Source organism: Notolepis coatsorum (assembly GCF_963971535.1).
Source record: "Notolepis coatsorum genome assembly, chromosome: 2".
Classification (NCBI taxonomy): domain Eukaryota; kingdom Metazoa; phylum Chordata; class Actinopteri; order Aulopiformes; family Paralepididae; genus Notolepis; species Notolepis coatsorum.
The window spans coordinates 176,686,347-176,708,271 of NC_140166.1; the positions used below are offsets into that span (position 1 = coordinate 176,686,347).

General features: G+C 42.9%; 1 protein-coding gene across 1 annotated transcript in view; it reads right to left on the minus strand.

Moving 5' to 3' along the window:
- wwc3 (WWC family member 3) overlaps positions 1–21,925 on the minus strand; it is a 104,243-nt gene that overhangs the window by 46,464 nt on the left and 35,854 nt on the right. The window contains exons 2-4 of the mRNA XM_084336638.1: positions 7,952–8,061; positions 4,286–4,489; positions 454–530 (exon numbers count right to left, since the gene is read on the minus strand). Coding sequence (XP_084192764.1) covers positions 454–530; positions 4,286–4,489; positions 7,952–8,061 — 391 coding nt within the window. The remainder of the gene's footprint in view (positions 1–453; positions 531–4,285; positions 4,490–7,951; positions 8,062–21,925) is intronic.

Here is a 21,925-nt window from a genome sequence, read left to right on the forward strand (position 1 = left end):
TACACTAACCCAGCCTCTACCCTCTGATACACTAACCCAGCCTATATCTGACCCTCTGATACACTAACCCAGCCTCTACATGACCCTCTGATACACTAACCCAGCCTATATCCGACCCTCTGATACACTAACCCAGCCTCTACATGACCCTCTGATACACTAACCCAGCCTCTACCCTCTGATACACTAACCCAGCCTCTATCTGACCCTCTGATACACTAAGCCTCTACCTGACCCTCTGATACACTAACCCAGCCTCTAAATGACCCTCTGGGGTTCATCTCATTCTCATCCTCTACGGGCCCCGGGGCCATAGCCTGCGTATCCTGTAGGGGCCACACCCCCGGCCCCTAGTGCCCAGAAAGCCCCCCTCCCTCCCTCTCTCTCCAGCTGGGGCCACACAGGCTGGCTCTGACGTCCAACCCATTGTTCTGATTTTCGATAATGACTTACCCGCTCTCGTCTGCAAGCTATTTCCACCTTTATTTGGTCAGGGTCGTATTTTGCGTTCGAAGACGAGCCGGAGACCGCTGTGTGAGAGAGAGAAAAAAAGAGAGGAAGGGAGAGATAGTGGTGTGAGAGAGAGAGAGGGATAGATAGGATAGCGAGAAACAGGGAGAGAGAGAGACAGAGAAAGAGACAGACAGAAAGGGAGAAAGGGAAGAGAGATGAAAGAAAGAGGAAGAGAGAGAGAAAAGGCATCGAGTTAGGACTGAAAGGTGACTTTTGTGTTGTGACAGATGTGACCACAACAGAGTGGGGTGGATCCAGTGTCCTCTGACACGAGAGCCGAGGTGTGGGTTCCTCCAGGCCTTGGTGGCGGGGCTCCCAGACAGTCTGGCCCGGCGGCTCACTGGAGGTGTAAGGCAAGCTGGGTGGAGGTGGCTGAAGGGGGGGTGACTAACGTGGGGGCAAGAGCTGTTCTAAAGGAGGACTAGTAGGGAGCAGGACGGTTGGCTTGCTATTGCTTTTCAATGGGAGTAAAGCTGATCTGACCGCGGTCTAAAAGAGCCACGTTCATGTGTGCTGCGACATTGAGCGACTAACTGTGTACATTTGCCTTATTCTCTTTATATTCAGAGTTAATTAGATTGTTTACATAGTCTTTTTTTCCCTCATATGTTTATATTCAGATAAAAAAATGTTTGCCTAAATTTATGTCTTTCTAGCATTACCATGCTCATACCTGTACCCCCCCCCCTTCCCCCATGCTGCTATGACGCCCAGATTTCCCCAAGGGGATCAATAAAGGAATATCTTATCTTATTCACTTCACTGATCGACTTTGAAGCAATGGAGGGTACGGATGGGGAAGCACCCGTTCACTTCAATGTCAAAACCACAAGAACAAAAATAGTCAAACTAACTAATACAGTATCGGGGCGGTCAGGTGGCGTGGCGGTCAGGTGGCGTAGCGGAGATTGCGTTCGTCACCAATGCTGGAGACGGTGGGTTCGCGTGTTCGAATCCAGCTCCCGGCGTTGTCACCAGCTTGGCTGGCCGTTCACACTAATACAATTGGCAGTATTAGGGGGTGGGGAAAGCTGGAGGGTGGGTCCTGGGCGTTGTGGACAGCGACCCCTACAGTTCGGTCGGGGCGCCTGCTAAGCGCGGATGGGACCTGAGTGGGATAGTGTGGTCCTCCCACACGCTACGCCCTCTCGGAGAATATCCGCGCTGCCAGGTGAAAAAGAAGCGGTTGATTGGCTGGACGTGTGTCGGAGGAAGCACGTGATAGCCTCCACTCTCCCAGATGATCTGACTGTGGGGGGTAAGTGCGCAGCGACCAGGAAGGGGATTGGGAATTGGCATAACGACTAACATTGGGATGGGAGAAAATCGGAGGAAAATGGAGGGGGGAAAAGATCAATAATAATAATAAAAAAAAAAAAAAATGATTTAAAAGCCTGCACGGTCTGGGCAGTCCACAACGTCCAATCCCCACCCACCGGCTTTCCCACCCCCTAATACTGCCAATTGTATTAGTATGAACGACCGGCCAAGCCGGTAGCAACGCCGAGAGCTGGGCTCGATACCAGCATCTCCTGCGTTAGTGCTGAGCGCCTTGCCCACTGCGCCACTCAGCCGCCCGTGATCTAAAGAATTTATAATAATAATAATAATAATAATAAAGATGGCGGCGAAGCGAACAAGGCAAATTGAACGAATCGAAGGCAGCTTCCATGTCCTAGATCCAGAACTCATGCTGCACAGCCAGATCCGTTGAACCGCAGTGTGTGCGACACATCCAGATATAGGCGCCAGGGGCCGAGTGCTAACATGTATAATCGGAAGAAAAGCCTGACCACACTTCCAACCGTTTACTCAGATATTTTTAATCCGGCTGGATTTTCATCATTGACCTCTTGTTTCCAGGACCCTGAGCTGGCGGTGCACAGCCGCTCCACAGGCACTCTCACTTTCAGGCCAGACTCAAAGAGGACCTCCATACCCCCCCCAGGAGTGTGAGAGGGAGAGCGGCAGAGGGAGGAAGGGAGGGATGGAGGGAGGGAGGAAGGAAGGAAGGGACGGAGCATTGTGCGGTATGGCTCATATGCACCGAGCAGAGGTAACACCTGATACGCGGCTCCAAAATCAAGTCTGTAATTGGAAGGAGAGAAGAAGAAAAAAAATAAACGAAAAAAAGATCCAGTTGTTGTAAGTGAATTTGTAAGCGGTTGTTAAGACGTGTGCGTCGGGCGTGTTTGTCCAATCACTGGGGGGAAATGGGGGCGTACTCGGGGGATGGAACGGACCCTCCACCGTACAGCTGAGCTGACACGCTGGCATGAGACGTGAACAGGAGTTGTGAAGAGGCAAATTGGTGAAAACAATGGGTATTGTGTTTGCTGGCAGGAAGGCAAACCAGTTACAAAAACATTTTCCCCCCCAACAGAACAATGTAAAAAAAAATTAAAAACGACATATCAAAGTGCCCCAAAAGTAGCAGCAGATGTTCTCCCCCCCCCCCCCCCCCCCAAACGGAACCATTTCTTTTTGAACCGTGAATCAGGAGGTATGAGCTCCAGCAGAACAGGAAGTGGCAGACCCCGAGGTGCATGTTGTCGTGGGGAGGGAGGGGTTGGCTTGGTGTACGTACAGTATATCTCCTGCAGCCGGCTGAGAGACAGGTTAATGTGTCTCGCTAGGTCCCGAGTTGTTTTATGGAGGGACGGAGGAGTTTGTTAACGTGGGACAGTGGAATGAGAGTGAGGTTAGTGTGTCTTTGCGTAGGCTATTCTATATAGTGAGGTTAGTGTGTCTTTGCGTAGGCTATTCTATATAGTGAGGTTAGTGTGTCTTTGCGTAGGCTATTCTATATAGTGAGGTTAGTGCGTCTTTGCATAGGCTATTCTATATAGTGAGGTTAGTGTGTCTTTGCGCAGGCTATTCTATATAGTGAGGTTAGTGTGTCTTTGCGCAGGCTATTCTATATAGTGAGGTTAGTGTGTCTTTGCGTAGGCTATTCTATATAGAAAGAGTGAGGTTAGTGTGTCTTTGCGTAGGCTATTCTATATAGAAAGAGTGAGGTTAGTGTGTCTTTGCGTAGGCTATTCTATATAGAAAGAGTGAGGTTAGTGTGTCTTTGCGTAGGTTATTCTATATAGCGAGAGTGAGGTTAGTGTGTCTTTGCGTAGGTTATTCTATATAGGTGACTCTATAGGGCTATATAGAGTAATTGCTGCATCTAAAAGATAAATTTGTATGACCCCAAAATAGCTAAAGATGCACTTTAACAGGGTCTTTTGGGAACAATCTTAGTGCTTCTGAATTTCCTGTATTTCCATCAGACTAGACACTTTGGAACATTTAATTGCCACCAATAAAATGTTTCTAAGCATCGATTCAGTAATATTTTATTGGCTTGGTGTATATAAACTGTATATTCTGGGTGGGTGGGGTTGGAGGTGTCTTACTGCTGGCCAGGGAGCGGTTGTCCTCCTCTGAGAGGTTAGCTTGGTGTATATAAACTGTATATTCTGGGTGGGTGGGGTTGGAGGTGTCTTACTGCTGGCCAGGGAGCGGTTGTCCTCCTCTGAGAGGTTAGCTTGGTGTATATAAACTGTATATTCTGGGTGGGTGGGGTTGGAGGTGTCTTACTGCTGGCCAGGGAGCGGTTGTCCTCCTCTGAGAGGTTAGCTTGGTGTATATAAACTGTATATTCTGGGTGGGTGGGGTTGGAGGTGTCTTACTGCTGGCCAGGGAGCGGTTGTCCTCCTCTGAGAGGTTAGCTTGGTGTATATAAACTGTATATTCTGGGTGGGTGGGGTTGGAGGCGTCTTACTGCTGGCCAGGGAGCGGTTGTCCTCCTCTGAGAGCTCGTGGAACAGCATCATCTCCTGCTGAGCGAGCTCCAAGCGCTGCTGCTTCACCAGGTACATCTCCTTCTTGGCGCTGAGGGCCTCCTGGGCCACCACCAGGTACTCCTTCAGCATGCGCTCCTGCTCCTGCCGCCATTGTGTCCGCGGGTTCTCGATCTGGGTGGTCTCTGACGGCGGGACATGGCAAAAAAAGAGCAGTTATGAAATGTCCCGGTTACGTTTTTCTGCCCCCAATCTCGATCCGAGTAATTTGATATTGAGTATCTGCCGATGCCGAGTCTCGATCCGATATTTGTACGGTGCACACTTCAAGTATATTAAAGTTAGTCAAACCATTTCAATGTAGGTAAGATATGCTTGCTAATTGAATAGTTCTGCTTAAAGAAAGAAAATTGCCTACATCACAGGTTTTCATTTATTCTTTTTAACAGAATTTGATTGGGCTTAATATACCTTATACCGATCAATACCAATCAATTCAAATATGCCATGATTGGCCCCGACTAGTATCTGTTAGATCCAATCAGGACGTACATAAAAGCAGGTGTCACACATAGATATAGAATAACAAGCTGTGTATTCATTATTCTGTATCTCTGGTTACACCTGTGTTTACCCATTTATGACAAGAAAAAAAAGGGCCTATCGAAGGATCGGATAATAATACTGAACGGGCCGTGTCTATTCACAGTATTTTGATTTCATCAACCTAGACATCTCGGTAGGCAACCGACGCGTGATTGTAATCAAATAACGGGCAAACGCCATTTAAATGACAACCGTGGTAAAGGTTAACGGCATTGTGCCCTATTGGTACTAGGAAGTGAATAACACGCCATGAGAACACTATTACCAGGACAGCGAACGGTGAATATTGGTAACCTTTCAGTCCGACATAGGAACCAGTAATATGGTGTGTGTGTGTGCGCCTGAGAATGTTGAACAGAAAAGAGTGGGGAGGAAGGGGACCTCGTGTTTAAAGGAGACAGGATGTATGGAGCCTGTATTCTGGACCCCTTCCCGGCAAACTTCCTCTTTGCAAATAAATGTTTTCCCAAAGACCTGAATAACTGTTGATCTATTCACAATGGTTAAAAGTGATCACAGCTCAACAATACTACGTTGTCCAAATATTGAATGCGACTCTTAACACATTGGCCCCCAAACCCGAGAAAAGTCGGGTTTCGTCGCCAACCGTTGAGTGCCAAACCTGACTTTTCTTGGGTTTTGATCCTTTGATCTTTTTCCTTTTATCCCCGCTCTAAACACTCACTCGGAGCTGCCTGGGTCTCCCTGGCACAGCTGCCTACGTTGGAATTGCAATGACAATCGAATCCCGCCAGGTGGCAGTATCGCCTGCCTTTTGAACTGGGGATATCAGTTGTCTTCCAGTACTGTGTTACCTCCGGCTGCTTCCGCCTCGGAGTGGATCAGGACATAGCAATCGGGAGGAGATTTGGTGCCTCAGACCTATTCTTTCCCGTATGGTAGCCATGCCCAATATACACGAGTAATTGCGATCGCCATGGGAAGACTGGGATTTATTCATTTTGGAGTACCTTCTGACTGAGGTAAGGTCTATCTTAGGTAACCTGCTGGTATTTTTTTTTTACCTAAAACATGCTTCTGTACCGATCACAGTGTCGTATTTTACTGGACCTAAAACATGCTTGATGATTTTGTGAAGACACATGGTATATACCTTTGATTTGGAAGTATTTGGAGGTGCAGGCGAGCAACCCAAACGATTTGGGCATAATTGTTGTTTTGTTTCTTTGTCTGTCCGTTGGTTGTTTATATTTTCTGTTCATTCTATACTTTAGCACTTTTCTTTGTTTTGAGCTATGCAACATACTGTGAAGCACTTTGGTTGACAAGTGTCATGTCTAAATGTGCTATACAAATAAATTTGATTGCTTGATTGATAATGCATATAACGCGTCATATCTCACAATCTATGAAAAAAGACTGGATTATTTTGGAAAGGGGCAATGTTTAGCATGGAATAGCGCACAAATTACAGTAGAACTGAACTGGTTAGTCAGTGTTGGACTATGAACAATGCCTGTCAAATGGGCCATACTATTGTCTTCATAGCTATAATACAGAACACACGATGGGTCCGCAAACATTGCTAAAATGGTCAATAACGCTGGCGCCATTGAGTAGAGATGGGAAAACAGTGTGGCGGTCAATGAGTTAAGGTTATCCACAGTATAGGCGGCGAGCGCCATCGTCTTTCTTCTCCCTACCTGACCATCAAGACGTCTACAGGGTCTGGAGTTACCCACGAACACCAGCTGGTGGTGAATATGTGTTGTTACATTTTGGCTGTGGCTGGTAAGTTTGTCTATTTTACCGGCCCCATTGGCAGGTAGTCAATAAGTGTTGAATCCGGCTTTTCTAACTCTACGAAACCCCTTCCCCCTTCAAACTCGCCGGGGGGAATTCTGAATCCACAAGCCACTATGGCTGGTTGGTTGACAAACAAAATAATTATTTTATTATTTTTATTTTATTATAATTATTTCCATGCCCTGCCTCTAGTAAAAACGGAACATAACAAGCATATAAGGCCAACTCCAAAGAAAACAATGTAGTAGTCTGACACAAGAGGTGGGGTGAGGATACGAGACAAGGCAGTGATTCAGAGCGTGATGAGGCTGCAGCAGGATTTAATTGTGACACACTCTGTGTCAAAGACTGCGGTCAAAAACGGCATTGTGCAAGGTCAGACGGGCAAAAAAAAAAGGCAGAGTACAAACAAATTCCAGAAGTTCCACGCATACTTGTGATTAGGAAAGACTGACTATATGTCTCCACAACCCCATGTTATGCAAGTGATATGTGATGGAATCAATTCATTCACTTGGTAACCCAATTCTACTACAAGGTGTGCTTTTTTCTCTCCCAGACAATGATCTGGATTATATGTATAGAGGAAGCCATATTGGTATTGGTTTGCATTCAACGCAGGTGGTTTGAAGAGAAGTCTACGTTTTATGTCATGTAATCAAAATATAAATAAAATCATGCCATTAGTTAGTGTTTCACCCAGAAAAAAAAGAAGTAAGCAAACCAGTACTTAGTCTGGAGTGAATGAGATGGGGGGGGGGTGACAGTTAAAATAATCACTTGATATCCAGAGAATCAAAATGAGTTTCAATATATGGCACAAATCAGGACAGATGATGGCGATCAGGTGAGGTGATTCACAGTAACAGGTGGTGTAAAATGACATCATAGCCCAATAATCAAAAGAATATATAATATATCATACTAACATACTGTCATACTGGGACAAACTTGACATTTGTTTTGGCGGTGCACACACACGTCAGCACAAACGCGGCATAAAGGAACAATGTGATTTTTTTAAATTATTATTCACGATTTGAATAGGCGTGGATAGGCGTGGATAGGCGTGGATATGTGTGGATAGGCTTGGATAGGTATGGATAGGCGTGGATAGGTGTGGATAGGCGTGGATAGGCGTGGATAGGTGTGGATATGTGTGGATAGGCTTGGATAGGTATGGATAGGTGTGGATAGGTGTGGATAGGTGTGGATATGGGGCCACAGATGGCCCCCGGAGGCGCTGGTGGAAGGCGGGCGGGGGAGATACTCACTGTTGATGTGGTCGATGTAGTAGACGCCCACCTGTTGATCGTACACCACCTCCCAGCCCAGTGGCAGCTCGTCGCCCACACAGTCTGCAAACGTCAGCGGCTTGGTGATCCTGGGGAGGAGGTTCATACTGTTTAGTACAGTGGTTCCCAAGGGGGTCGCGAGATGATTTCCAGAATGTATTGATTTAATAAAAAAAAAAAAAATGTACTTTACATTTATTAAAAAAAAAATTACCACCCCTATAATAGTGGGGGTCGCGGCTCTCTGACACCGTTATTTCGGGGGTCGCGGCCTGAAAACTTTGGGAACCCCTGGTTTAGTACAACAAGTTGGTAGCCCAGGAATATAAGGAATATCAGTAATAATGGTACATTTCAAAACAACGACGACAACAACAAAAACAAGAACAACAACACGCCTGTTCATAGGCGAAGAACTCTGATGGTACAAGGGAGTAAATTTGCAGAGTGGGAAAATGCTGGCATCTCAAAAATCCTGAGAATTCCTGTTGGGAAACATAATGAATGCGTGTACTGTCATTCGCTGTCGGTTGATGTTTTAACCCCTTGTAGGGTTACTGAAGAGCGAAGCTCAGAAATTTACTGAGCTGAGTGAAACGAAAGCTCTGAATTTTTTTCATGCAGGTTATGTATAATATATATTGTGGCAGATATCATCCCCCGTTCCATGGCTACGTGGAGGGAGGGAGATACTACTGCCACGGGCAGATGAGAGTCAATTAGGGAGCTGATTAGGACTGATAGAACACACCTGTGCACCACGTGATCACCCACATCCCACACACACACACACGTGTCACACACACACACACACATACCATAAAACCCTAGGAAAGATAGAGTAATGGTGAGTGGAGGTGAGGAAGGAGCAGAGTGCAGAGAGAGAGAGCGATATACGGAGTTTGTGAGGTGAGAGGTAGTTGTAAGGAGAGGAGAAAGCGAGAAGGTGTTCGTGGTACTGGACCCTAGACTGGCTGAGAAACCCCCTTGTGAAACTGACCCTGGACCGGAAGACAAACCCTGAGCCTGAGTATTGAACATTCCCTTTTTGTACGAGAGCCCGATACGCGTTTTGCCTCTGGACTGTTATCCGACTACTCTAATTGCCCATCGGACTGTTGTGCTTATATTCAATAAATATCTTTTATTTATTGAAATTGTGCTTGTGTGGACATTTGAATTTGTTTGTTTTGAACCGCGTCGAGCCTGAACACCACCGGCTCGTCACAATATATATAAATGTGTAGGTGTGGAAATTCTTGAAATCTTTGGCTAGGTTGGCCATGCAATTCTAACAAGCAGATGGAAAACATGTCTATTAAAATATTCCCAATGAAATGGCTTATTATTATTTAAATATATTTAAAAAAAAATGTAACCTTTATTTAACCAGGAAGTCCCATTGAGATACAAGATCTCTTTTGCAAGGGAGACCTGGCCAAGATGACAGCAATAACATTTGCAATATATCAGACAGCAATTAAATGTGCGGTACATCACACAAGAACATAATAAAAGTGTATGTACAATATACAATACATCACATGTAAACAGAAAAACACAAAACAGAATAGCAGAATAGCTTATGAGCAAACATCCATTAGAATTATGTATCTCTAAACTGACAAAATGTACATATTCTATCACATGATTAACTGGTCAAAAAAACATTTGAACATGTAAGCAAGCCTATACAGTATATACCCACACACAGCACTCCCAAGGTTTTAGAATTAGTTGTCATTGTAACCTGAATATATATATGTATCTCTTGAATCACTCCAGGAGCGATGTTTCATTATCGGATTCCAGTATTTCATCAGTCACACATTGGCGGATCACTGTCACCTTCTTGTAGGTCACCTCAGATAGGAACACATTCCCACTAGATTACACAACTCTTCTGTCGGTCAGTTGATTTCACAATTTGAGTGTGTCACCCCCCCCCCCCCCCCCAAAAGAAAAGCTGTAGTGTGACCTTTGACCTGCTGTGATGCAGCAGAAGATGGGATTAACTGTCTGACTGACCCGTCCACCATGTTGATGAACTGATGTACTTAGTGGTATGCCTTGAACAAGTTATTTTTATAAATACTGTATTTAAACTCCAGAGTCATTTTCAATGGTGCACAAGTGTACATGACAATGAGATTACAAAATACACACAATCAATTTAAAACTTACAATAAATCAATCACCAACACACAGTCAAAAATAAACACAGCTCAATAATATGTAATATCACATTAAAGAAAAGTATTTACAAGTAGGACGGTTATTAATTAAGAATCTAAACCATCCAAAAGAGACACGGTCACGTTGTAAGAGATTCCATGATTCCGCTGCATCAATACAAAAAGTCGTCCTTCCAAGATGAGTTCTGGAACTTCTGGTACCTAAAGAACTAGACAAAAGTTCTGACAAAATCGTCAGAGTGGCCAAAAACCTGGTTGGGAGCAGCCATATTAACATGTAACATGTTCATTATAATGTTGTTATATTAGTCTGTTGGGAGCAGCCATATTAACATGTAACATGTTCATTATAATGTTGTTATATTTAGTCTGTTAGGAGCAGCCATATTAACATGTAACATGTTCATTATAATGTTGTTATATTAGTCTGTTGGGAGCAGCCATATTAACATGCAACATGTTCATTATAATGTTGTTATATTAGTCTGTTGGGAGCAGCCATATTAACATGCAACATGTTCATTATAATGTTGTTATATTAGTCTGTTGGGAGCAGCCATGTTAACATGTTCATTATAATGTTGTTATATTAGTCTGTTGGGAGCAGCCATATTAACATGTTCATTATAATGTTATAGTTAGTCTGTTGGGAGCAGCCATATTAACATGTAACATGTTCATTATAATGTTGTTATAGTTAGTCTGTTGGGAGCAGCCATATTAACCAGAGGAATGTAACACATCATGCTTATCGCATATCTCATGGCATAACAGCTTCAGGTAGCTGATACTGATCACTCCTGTTACAGTTGCTCCCAGTCACTGGTCGGTTCATGTATCAGAATATTGGCTGCACTTCTGTCTTCATCTTGCTTCAAAAAGCAAGACATATGGTCTTATATTAGTTGACATGAAAGAAAAGCCCAATAGAAGTTAATTCAAGCTTTGTTTCTTCATTGGATGTTTTTTTCTGACGTTGAGGGAATGTGTTCAGGTAGAAACAGCCTCAACCCAACTGACCTCATTCACATTTTCTTTTTTGTGACATTTAAAAAGTGTGCTTATAATTCACTTGACAATTTAATGGAAACACGGCTTATGACATCTTGCAGGCTTTGTGAGAATATCCTGGGAGGCGGGTAAGTTGATGATTCGAAAATTGGGTCAATCATCTCTATGAACTTCTAGATCTAAAAAGCTTATCTAATGAATTGATGTGGTCATATAAACCCTCCTTCAATCATTGAATTAGTATATAACCCTAATGTCTGAGTGTGGCTGTGATTCACCTAGAAACATAAAAATGGATGATAAAAATGGGAGAGGATTCATTTTTCAACCAACAAACAAACACACATGGGTTCATCTATTGTATAGTCTCATCTGTGTCTATCAAGATACCCTTTTGAACTCTGGGGGAAATTAGCGGGGAGAAAAGACTGTTCATTGTTCATGCCTGATGATTCAATTTGATGATTCAAAACTTGTCTGATACAGTAAGTGAGACCCTTGTTTACTTGGTACGGTTTCACCCCATCCATGCACTCTATACACCGCCTCAAGAGTAATCAAAGTTGATTCCTCACTAGGAAAGAGAACATGAAAATATCAAGAAAGATCTGATTAAGAAATCAAGAGTCTGCAGATGTTTAGGAGTTGCACTTTGGAAACGTTTTAACACTGTTGCGCATTAAAGCCGCAGTGCCGAACTTTTACATATAAATGAACAGCCGTAACATTTACAACACTGCCAGGGGACTCTGTACTTCTCAGTATACCGGAGTAGTGTCTGTGCAGATGTTTCCGCGCTGGCGCACCGCACCGGTAGTGATGTGTTTTACGTCAACCAGCAATGATTGGTTAGTTTGCCAGAGTCCAGAGAGAAAGAGAAGAGCACAACAAGAACAACAGCAGTGACGGAGTGAAAATGGAGGAAAAACAAAAGAAGCGTCCGAGAAAGGTTTCTGGAATGGATGCTCCAGATAAAAAGAAATTCTGCGTTCAGAGGAATAAATACAATTTAAAATATAAAGAAATAAAAAAAACGCAGCGAGGACAAACTCGGATAACTACTTACTCTCACTGCCAGTAGGTGGAGACAGGTGGAGAAAGTTACGCAATGTAGCTTTAAGTGTTTTTGACAGCATATGAAAAATGGTAGCTTCAGTGAATATGGTCTTAATGCTTCCAAATGCCTACTTCTGACAGCCTTATATGTACTACTGTTTTTACAGTTTGGCTCAGCACCAAGGAACGGAGGATGTGCGTTGTTTATTTTTCTGAATCTTTCCTTATATTGACCATTTATTGAGGGTGTAGGAAATATGAATTATTTCCCAATCCTACACCCAAGAGTAAAAATAAAACGTTTACAAACCGAGTAGTACATTAGGTAGTCAGTTGCTGCATCCAAATTAATTGCATAGGCTATACTATATACATAAAAGATGTACATCAGGGGAGCTCCAGTAGCTCACCACGTATCTCTGCGCTATTTCTGCGTCGGGAGGAGCCGTGCTGCGTCACGGTTCTGGTTGACTCCGAGTTCGATTCCCGGACCCGCCGTCATTTGCCGAATGTCTTCCCCTGTTCTCCCTCCCGTTTCACTCTACAACTGTCGGTCATGCTTGACCAGAAAAGCGATAAACGCTAAAAAATAAAGTAAAAAAAAAAAAAAAAAAAATATGTACATCAGACCACATACTGTTGGAGCTGAGTGCAGTATGTGCAACATACTACATACAACATACTGGAGGACTTGTACCGCAGGTGGAAGAGGCCGTTCATACAGTAATAGCAGAAGAAAGAAAAATAAGGTCCAGCTGTTTCCACTTGCTAGGCTGTGCAATCAGGAAGATATACTGTCAGTTTAGCACACAAAAAACACAAACGATGCTTCAGTGGCCAGTATGTTGTTGCTTTGTATGTTTGTTTGATCATTTTTAGCTGACCCATAAATGGCACTGGAAATTACCTGGCGCAAAGAATTGTGGAATTGAAGCAACCATCCGCTACATATACTTCAAATGTCAGTGCTTTTGGCATGCATACCAATCTCTGTCGCATACATTCTTTGCATACTAACAGATCACATACTGAAAAAGGCAAACAATATGGTATGCAGCATGGAGAAATTGGAGGCAGCAAGTGTTCCTGGCTCCAAAAAGCATAGCTAATTGATGAATTAAAAAAGGTAATTTATTACGTATGCCCCCCTTGTGACATCAGCAATAATTCTGAACAGCTTGATAATCTGAAGACTTCAAAATCTGGCCAAATGACAAAGAGTACCTATGTAACATTTCAGATGGGAAAATCCATAAAAAGACTCGGGCAAAAGTTAAACCCATTTCCCTTTCAACTCATATGGTTGAAAATACCCTCTAATTAGCGGACAATGTGCTTCTAAACCAGGGTGGCTATTGTGTCATTTTATGTCCAAAGTAATAGGAGTATTATAGAAGGAGTACATCAGAAGGGCCACTACCCAAATACCAAAAGCTCACTATGCATGACATGAGTCAGAGAGGCAACGTAAACCTATTGCATTCTGAGTGAGCGTCTGGAGGATTGTAGACAAGAGATTTCACATACTGAAAGAGATTATTAGCAAAGCCTTTACACGAAAGGAGTGTGCATGATTACTAAGGAAACACTCTTGACACTGACCTTAACAAGTGGTGCTAATGGTTGAATGGCACAAGACAAGCCTCTATGTTCACAGTGAGAAGAAGGGGCTTAAAGAGGACTGGGGTCATGCCTGGGGCTTTAAAAAACATCGTTTTAAAAACACCTCCAACACAATGGCTCCTCATTTATAAAGCAAGTCGATTTGATCTTCAAAAAGACTTTGCGCTTGTTTTTTTCTCTCCTCCCAACAAGAGATGGACCTCATGTCTGGTCTACGGTTGGCTTCCGTTAGCTGGTTCCGTTTTACAACTTGGTTCTAAGTTAATAAAATACCTGCATTCGTTAAACTCTTAGTAATCCGTTAATCCTCTTATCAAATTAATGTTTACCCCACCCTCTTCTAGTGGAAGACTGATATATTGGTTTGGCCGATATTATGATCAGTCATTTCCGATATCGGGCCTGCCGGCGTTACCGTGTTTCGCAGGCTCACTTTTAAAAAGGTATCCAATGGAGTTTTTGACCTCTAGTTGACAGAATTGTTGCTGAAGTGCACAGTAGGAGAATGGGTCCCAGGAGGTTGTGTACAATGTGTACCACCAGAAAACGCACAAGCATGCCACGAGCAATAGTGCAATGATACACATCCTTTACCTAATGCACAAACATGCCACGAGCAATAGTGCAATGATACACATCCTTTACCTAACGCACAAACATGCCACGAGCAATAGTGCAATGATACACATCCTTTACCTAACGCACAAGTATGCCACGAAAATGTGCAATGATACACATCCTTTACCTAACGCACAAACATGCCACGAGCAATAGTGCAATGATAGTTACACATCCTTTACCTAACGCACAAGTATGCCACGAGCAATAGTGCAATGAGACACATCCTTTACCTAAGAAATTGTCTTTCCCCCCCCCCAGAATAATTACGTAACAAAGATTTGATGAAAGGAATTCAATAGATGGACATTCTGTGTATGTTATAGACCAGGGGTGGGCAATTATTTTCCCCGGGGGGCCGAATGAGCAACTGAAAATATGTTGGAGGGCCGGGCCAAAATTCCAAACTCAATTATGCATAATATACATTTAATTTCTATATAAAAAGCAGTAAATGGCATTGTTTTGACCCCTGGTAAGAGTGTATTTATGTGTATGTGTTATTATTTGGCAATTAAAAGGTGAGGTTAGCTTTCAGAAATATCATTTATTCAAATAGAATTTATTTCCAAAATGATAAACAAAATGTGAAACATTAATAACAAAGGGCATGTATGAAAAAGTGCTATACAAATAAAGTTATTATTTTGAGTTTCATATACTATTGAAACAAGGATTTTCTTAGCTTTCTAAAGACATCACATCATCTTATAGCCAAAATAAACAAGACATGTCACTGAACTGTGTAAAGAAAAGTGTCCCAGTAGCCTTTTTTACTCTACATGCCTATATTAAACATTTAATGTTTTCAGAACTGTGCAAAAAAAAGAAAAAAAAATATCAAGTGTCCCATTTCACTTGTTATATTTCCACATTTTAGTGTTCTTCAGCTCTTTTTTTTTTTTTTTCATTCAGTGTGATAAATCCAGTCTCTGTTGAGCTTTAACAAGTCCATCAAAGTCAGGTTGCATGTCTGAGGTGGAGATGCGAAGCACAGCTGCCAGATGTTCATCAGTGAGAGAGGATCTGTACCTGGACTTGGTAAACGTCATGACTGAGAATGTCTGTTCACATATAGGTGGATCCAAAGAGAACCAACATCTTCTGAGCATGTCTCCTCATGTTTGAAAAGTTCTCCTCCTTGAGAGCAGAGTAGAACTCTAGCAGTGATGCTGACTTAAAGTGCTCTTTCAGTAGTGAATCAGACTGCAGGTCAATGAGTTCAAGCTGAACATCAGTGGGTGCACTATCAACACTGCAGGTAAAGGGAGAGGAAACCAGCTGCATTTCATCCTCAACCTTTTTGAAATCTTGAAAACGCCTTGAAAATTCATCATGCAGTGCTCCCAACATGGATGAGTACCTGTGCCGGTGATCAGCTGATGGTTTGACTTCTTTCAGGGTTTTCATGTGTTTGAGATTGTTGCTGCCTAGTTGCCTTGAAATTAATTGCAACTTTGTCATGAAGGCTTTCACATGGCTATGCATTTCATGAGCAAAAATGCCCTTGCCCTGCAGTTGTGTATTCAGTAGGGATGGGTACCGTTCACATTTGAACCGATACGGTACCGGTACCTGTGAATCGATACCGGTACCCAACGGTACCTTTTTTCTGTACTTTAGTCTCTAAATATGTTATCTACCTACCTCAGTTGTGAAAAAAGAAATCCAAACTTCAAATAACCACACTTTCGACCGTTTTCGGCTTGCCCCGACTGCTTTGTTGTTGAATCAAGTCAAATCCTAGGTAAGCGTATATTGTGCATGTGAACGTTGACATGAAAAAAAAAAGTAAAAAAAAATATATATATATATATATTAAAAAAAAAAAAAAAAAAAAATATTATCATGTAATCTTTCACGGGCCGGTCAGAATCATCCCGCGGCCGTATCCGACCCGCGGGCCGTACAATGCCCAGGTCTGTTATAGACACATTTATCTAACATCACACATTATTGACATTAGTTATTTAACATTGCGAAACCTAATTAATTTAGCTGTAAACTTATTCATAATGTATTAAGTTATGTATTATTATTATACAAAGAGCAAAAGAGACGTCTTTAAAAAATACAAACTGGCCTCCATAACTCAATCTATTTGATTGGAAGCCCACATTCAAAGTACATGTTTTATTGAAGGGAGCTGCAGAATGTGGGTCTGATGTCGCATCTTCCAGTCATATTGGCTACGTTCATACTGCAGGCAACAGTGGCCCAAATACATTTTATTTTGCTCATACAGTATGTGACTCAAGATCTTTTTTCATGACAGTGTGAACAGCACAAATCACATGGAATCTGATCTTTTAAATTGTGATTTGGGCCACTTTAATATGTGGCCCTAAACCAGATACAGGTCTGATCGTGACATGACCTCAGACTGAAAAGTCACATCGGAATTCATGCAACTTTTACGTCACTCTAGGTCGACATTCGTCACAGCGCTGCGCTGACGGCAGTCACTCTGTGAATACAAACATGGAAGACAGCTGTGACGGAGGTAGTCAGTGAGGTGTCAGACCTCAAGTATTTAGGGTGACACTTCTGTACAAGCAAAACATGAGTGGTCGTAGAGTAACCGGTCTGCGTTTGTATGCATTTAGAAATAAATGGCCGAACGGGTCCACAGAAGAACCTGGTCGCAGTGTCAGTTAAGAGCCTTAAGAGCCTTAAAAGCCATGTTTAAAGAAGCAAAATACTCAAACCAACAATGTGTGACGTCTTTGTTATTGTGCTTTTGCGCATGTGGTCCGTTCAGGACCAGTTCACACTGGAATCTGATATTGGCAGCATAAAAAAAAAAAAAAGAGAGAGAGAATGTGAACAGACAAACAGAAAAATCGGATCAGAGCAATAAATCAGAATTTACCGTTAAGGCTTGCAGTGTGAACGTAGCCGTTGATTGGCTACTAGGGAAGTTCCATAAATCAGACAAGAGAGACGAGCGTCTTTTCTTATGATCACAATGATTGAATTAGCGATGGTTATAAATGACAGAATGATAAATGAGGTCAGAGACTAATCTTATTCAATGAGTCCCCGTTACACATTAAACTTAGTCCTGAATGGGGCGCCCAAGTGGCGGACCCCATACAGCACTACGGTGCAACACGGCCGACCCGGGTTCCACTCCCAGACCCGGTGATCTTTGTCGAATGTCTTCCCCGGTCTATCTCCCATTCCTCCTCCTCTCTCTTTCACTCTCTCGACCGGACTGCCCGGTAGCAAAAATCAATAAAAACCTACAAAAACATAACTTGTCCGAAAGGACAAGTAACATTTAAACTTAGTCCTGAACACCGGTAGAGAGAAAGAGAGATGACGTGCCAATAACCTAAGGACTATGCCGTCTGAAATGACAAACATCGTTGGCAAACTTCTTAAAACAAAACTTTGTAAAGACAACTCCGTCATAAACTGTTGACGACCCAAAAAAGAAAGCAAAACCCAACATTTTTCAAACGATCAACACAAACAAACCGTCACTTAGCACGCTCCCAAATGATTATATCAGATTTCCAAACATTGGTGAGTTGTGAAGCAATTGGTTTCTACGCTCTAAATGTTTTGATGACAGCAATGCTTTTAGCGACTGACTGATGACCATCAATCAGCCCAGACACAAGGGCCAGGAGCGCTGACCCCTTCCGCCACAGTATGCCCACAATGCAGACGGTGCACGAGGCCTCATCCTGGCTAGGTATGCATACAACGAAGAGGCTGCCAGGAGAGGACGGCTAGGCATTCTCCACAGCATTCCAGAAGAGAGCGAGACAAAGTGACTCTCCTCTCTCTCACTCGGGGCGATATTTATACAGGCAACGTGTGAAATATACGAACACAGGCTAGCTCTCAAAGGTTATCAACTCGTTTTAAGGTGTTTCCTGGATTATTGGATAACATAATTTAAGAGCGATGAGAGATCTCGAGAGAAGAGATGGTGTGTGTCAAATTATATAATGGGACAGATTTCAACCCACAACGTCACAAGCACAGCACACAGTACAGTGCCTTAGCCGAATACACCACCAGGATGCAACATTCCGTGTTGCATCTCTTTCATTGAAAAATATATTGCGACAGTACAGCTGAGACAGAGGCGATGACATGCAACAAACTACTGTGAGGTGGATTCAAACTTGTGACATTTCTGCAGTACATCCTATGTGCTGGGGATGTGTGGGTCGACTTTATTTTTTGACCAGGACCAACCAACCAACCAATTTTGAGAGCAAATCACTGGTCCCACTGATTGCGGCCCTGCCCACACATAGCCAGGCCCTAGCTCTAAGGGCAGCTTGTACCTTTATGTGTTACACACGTCAAATGACTGGTTGCAGAGTGCTGACAGTCGTCTATGGAAAGGAGCCGAGCCTACTGGTCAGCTAACCATGCATTCTGCTCAACTTAAAGCAGAATTTGAGGGGGGGGGGGGGGGGGGGCTGCACATTCCTATGTGTTGTCCATAACTATAGCAACACAGATCAAGCAGAGAATATAAATCAAGATTTAAAGAGCGAATGCCCCTCCCTTTATTATTGATGCTAAAAAAGCTTCTCTTCCAGGCCTAGAACCAAAGCTCCCATAGCTATGTCCAGGGGAATGTCTAATGTTCTAACAATAACTGGAACACTGTTGTTGTATTCTCGTCCCCCTATTGTTTGTTCCGAGAGACGTGTCGTGAACAATGCCGACAAGTTGGCCTATATCAATAACATTAATAAATGTACTCCACAAAGCCACTCTGCTAACGCGCGGATGTTAGCGTGTTAAACACGACTCTTGTGTGAGCTGTAGGTACCGAGTATGAAGCCAAACGCAAAGATAAAAACACATTAACACACAACTAACATGTGCCTTTATGCCGGTGCAGAGTAACCTCTTAAAGAGAACATTCAGTCACATCTCGCCTGTGTTTGATTCCATACCAGAAAACGCTCATGAACGGGGAGGCAGGACAGAAACCGACCGTTAACCCTCAGATCCCTGCTAGCGACAGGAAGGGTGTATTCCAGCTGGGAGGTGGAAACAGGAGGTTCTGGTATTATATCTACAACGCCCACCATCTCTGCTAACGTGCCCATGGGCAAGGCACTGAACCGCTCAAACTGCCCCAGGGACAGAGCACTGCAGGCGACCGTGCTCGCCAACCTCTCCTTAACTAGTTCAGTCGCTGTGGGCGTATGGCCGTGTGTGCCAGCGCTGTAATGAATGGGGATACATGCCGGTGTTTGCAGTGCTAAAACTATATTAAATATTATAGCTATGGATCTAATAATATAGTCGATTGTCATTGAGTTTCTTCCGGTCAAGATGCAAAAAACTGATAATTTTTTCATTCATATAGTACATTCCCGTTCTGTGTAATCCCAGGAAACGTCGCCACTAAACAGCGTTTTAGTACATTTCACTAGGAATCGTGCCATTCCTCGCTTGGATCAACAATCAATCTGAAATCAACGCTAGATTATCGGTATTATGTTTCATCATGCATGCATGAAAGGGTGGGGGGGGGTTTCTATGCTTCGATCGTCACCAACGGAATACGTTACACAGTACATTACAGACACACGCTCCGATCGCGGGGAAGGAATTATCGGATCAACGCAAGATTGATAGCATATAGCTAGGGGTGGAACGGTTCACAAAATCGATGGTTCGGTTCGTATCACGGTTTTGGGCTAACGGTTTTCGGTTCGGTTCGATATAAGTTTTTTTTTTTTTTACACTATGATCGCCGTGGACGAGTTTACACGTCATTCCTAGCCATGCTCATTCTGCCGAAGACGCCGTAACTCGTCTTTGATGTCAATATTTCAAAAATCTGTCATCGAAATCATATTTCCTTTCCGGAGCCCTGAGACACACTGCAAAGCTCCACTCAACTCTCTAGCGGTTCAAGAGCGCCATCTGGTGGCCGATCGGCAGATCGCCAACCGGAAATGAGCCTTTGAACCGGTAGTGCTCATCCATATGTGGTCCGGGCACTCGCTATCGTTAGAGAGACTCCGTCTTGATACAGTGGACATCGATCGGTGCAAATAACTCGAAAAAACAACATGATTTGGACGTATATACTATTATACAACCTGGAAATTGATCGGGCATTTCTCCATCCCATAATAGAAAGAATTCTGTTCCACGCTCATCTGCCAGCGGCGCGAGGAAACCACGGTAAGATTCAGCGTTATATTCTAACGTGTTCCATATAAACTGCTATGATGAACATATGACCCACTCTGGATGAATCATCTAACGCTGCCCACGGAATTATAAACGATCCCCCGCCCATCCGGTCATCATCAGATGATATGTAGTAACTCCTAGAAGCACATCCAGTTGACATTTTTTATCTCGCACAGATTCCTACCAAACTGTATTTGATCATCAATATAATGCATTTAGGGCTATAAATCACGTTCTGAAGAAAGCTGCAGAAAACGATAAAAACATACTTATACTTTAGACCATATTTTAGTATGAATATGTGAATGAAAAAGTTTAACGTTGCTACACCCTGAACAATACATATAGGACATTGAATGGGCCATAATAATGGCAATTTAGCAATAGAATTTAAAAAGTTATAGCCCTGCAAAGAAGGGGAACTTCTCCATAGACAAATAGAGATGGCGAGGGATGGTAAATTATGAATTTAACCCATGGGGATCAAAGTGTTAATGTAACACTCAAATCTAAACATGCTTCTCATTTATTAAAAAAAATATATAAAAAGTGTACAGTGGACGACGTAATACTGTTCATGCAAAACCCCAACACCGCAATGCCTGATCTTCTCAAGTTGATTGAGGAATTTGGCGATTTATCGGGATTTAAGATAAATTGGCCGAAGTCGGCTTTCCTTCCACTTAACGCCCCTGCAAAAAAAGAATATAACCCTCCCAGAAGAGATACCGATGGTTAAACACTTTAGATGTTTGGGAGTTGAAGTATTCCCTACCATAAGCCAAACGGTGAAGCACAATTACATAAAAATCCAAAATAAAATAAAATACGACTTTGACAGGTGGTCAAAACTTAAAAACTCAGTACAGGCACGGGTATCAATAGTTAAGATGGACGTCCTACCTAGAATCAACTTCTTCAGCTCAATGCTACCGTTACCCCCTCCAGATGGTTACTGGAAAATATTACACTCCTCCGCATACAAATTTATTTGGAATAACAAACCACCACGTATAAAAAGATCCACCGCACAGAGAAACAAAGCCGACGGTGGTATGGCATTTCCAGATTTTTTCCACTATTTTAAGGCGTACACTTTAAGACCACTGACAACATGGTTTGATCCCCAAGCATCAGTATCCTGGAGAAATTTAGAAGAAAATATAGTAGCACCACATAGTAGGGCTGCACGATTTTGGGAAATAATCTAATTGCGATTATTCTGACAGATATTGCGATTGCGATTTGCGATGCGATTATA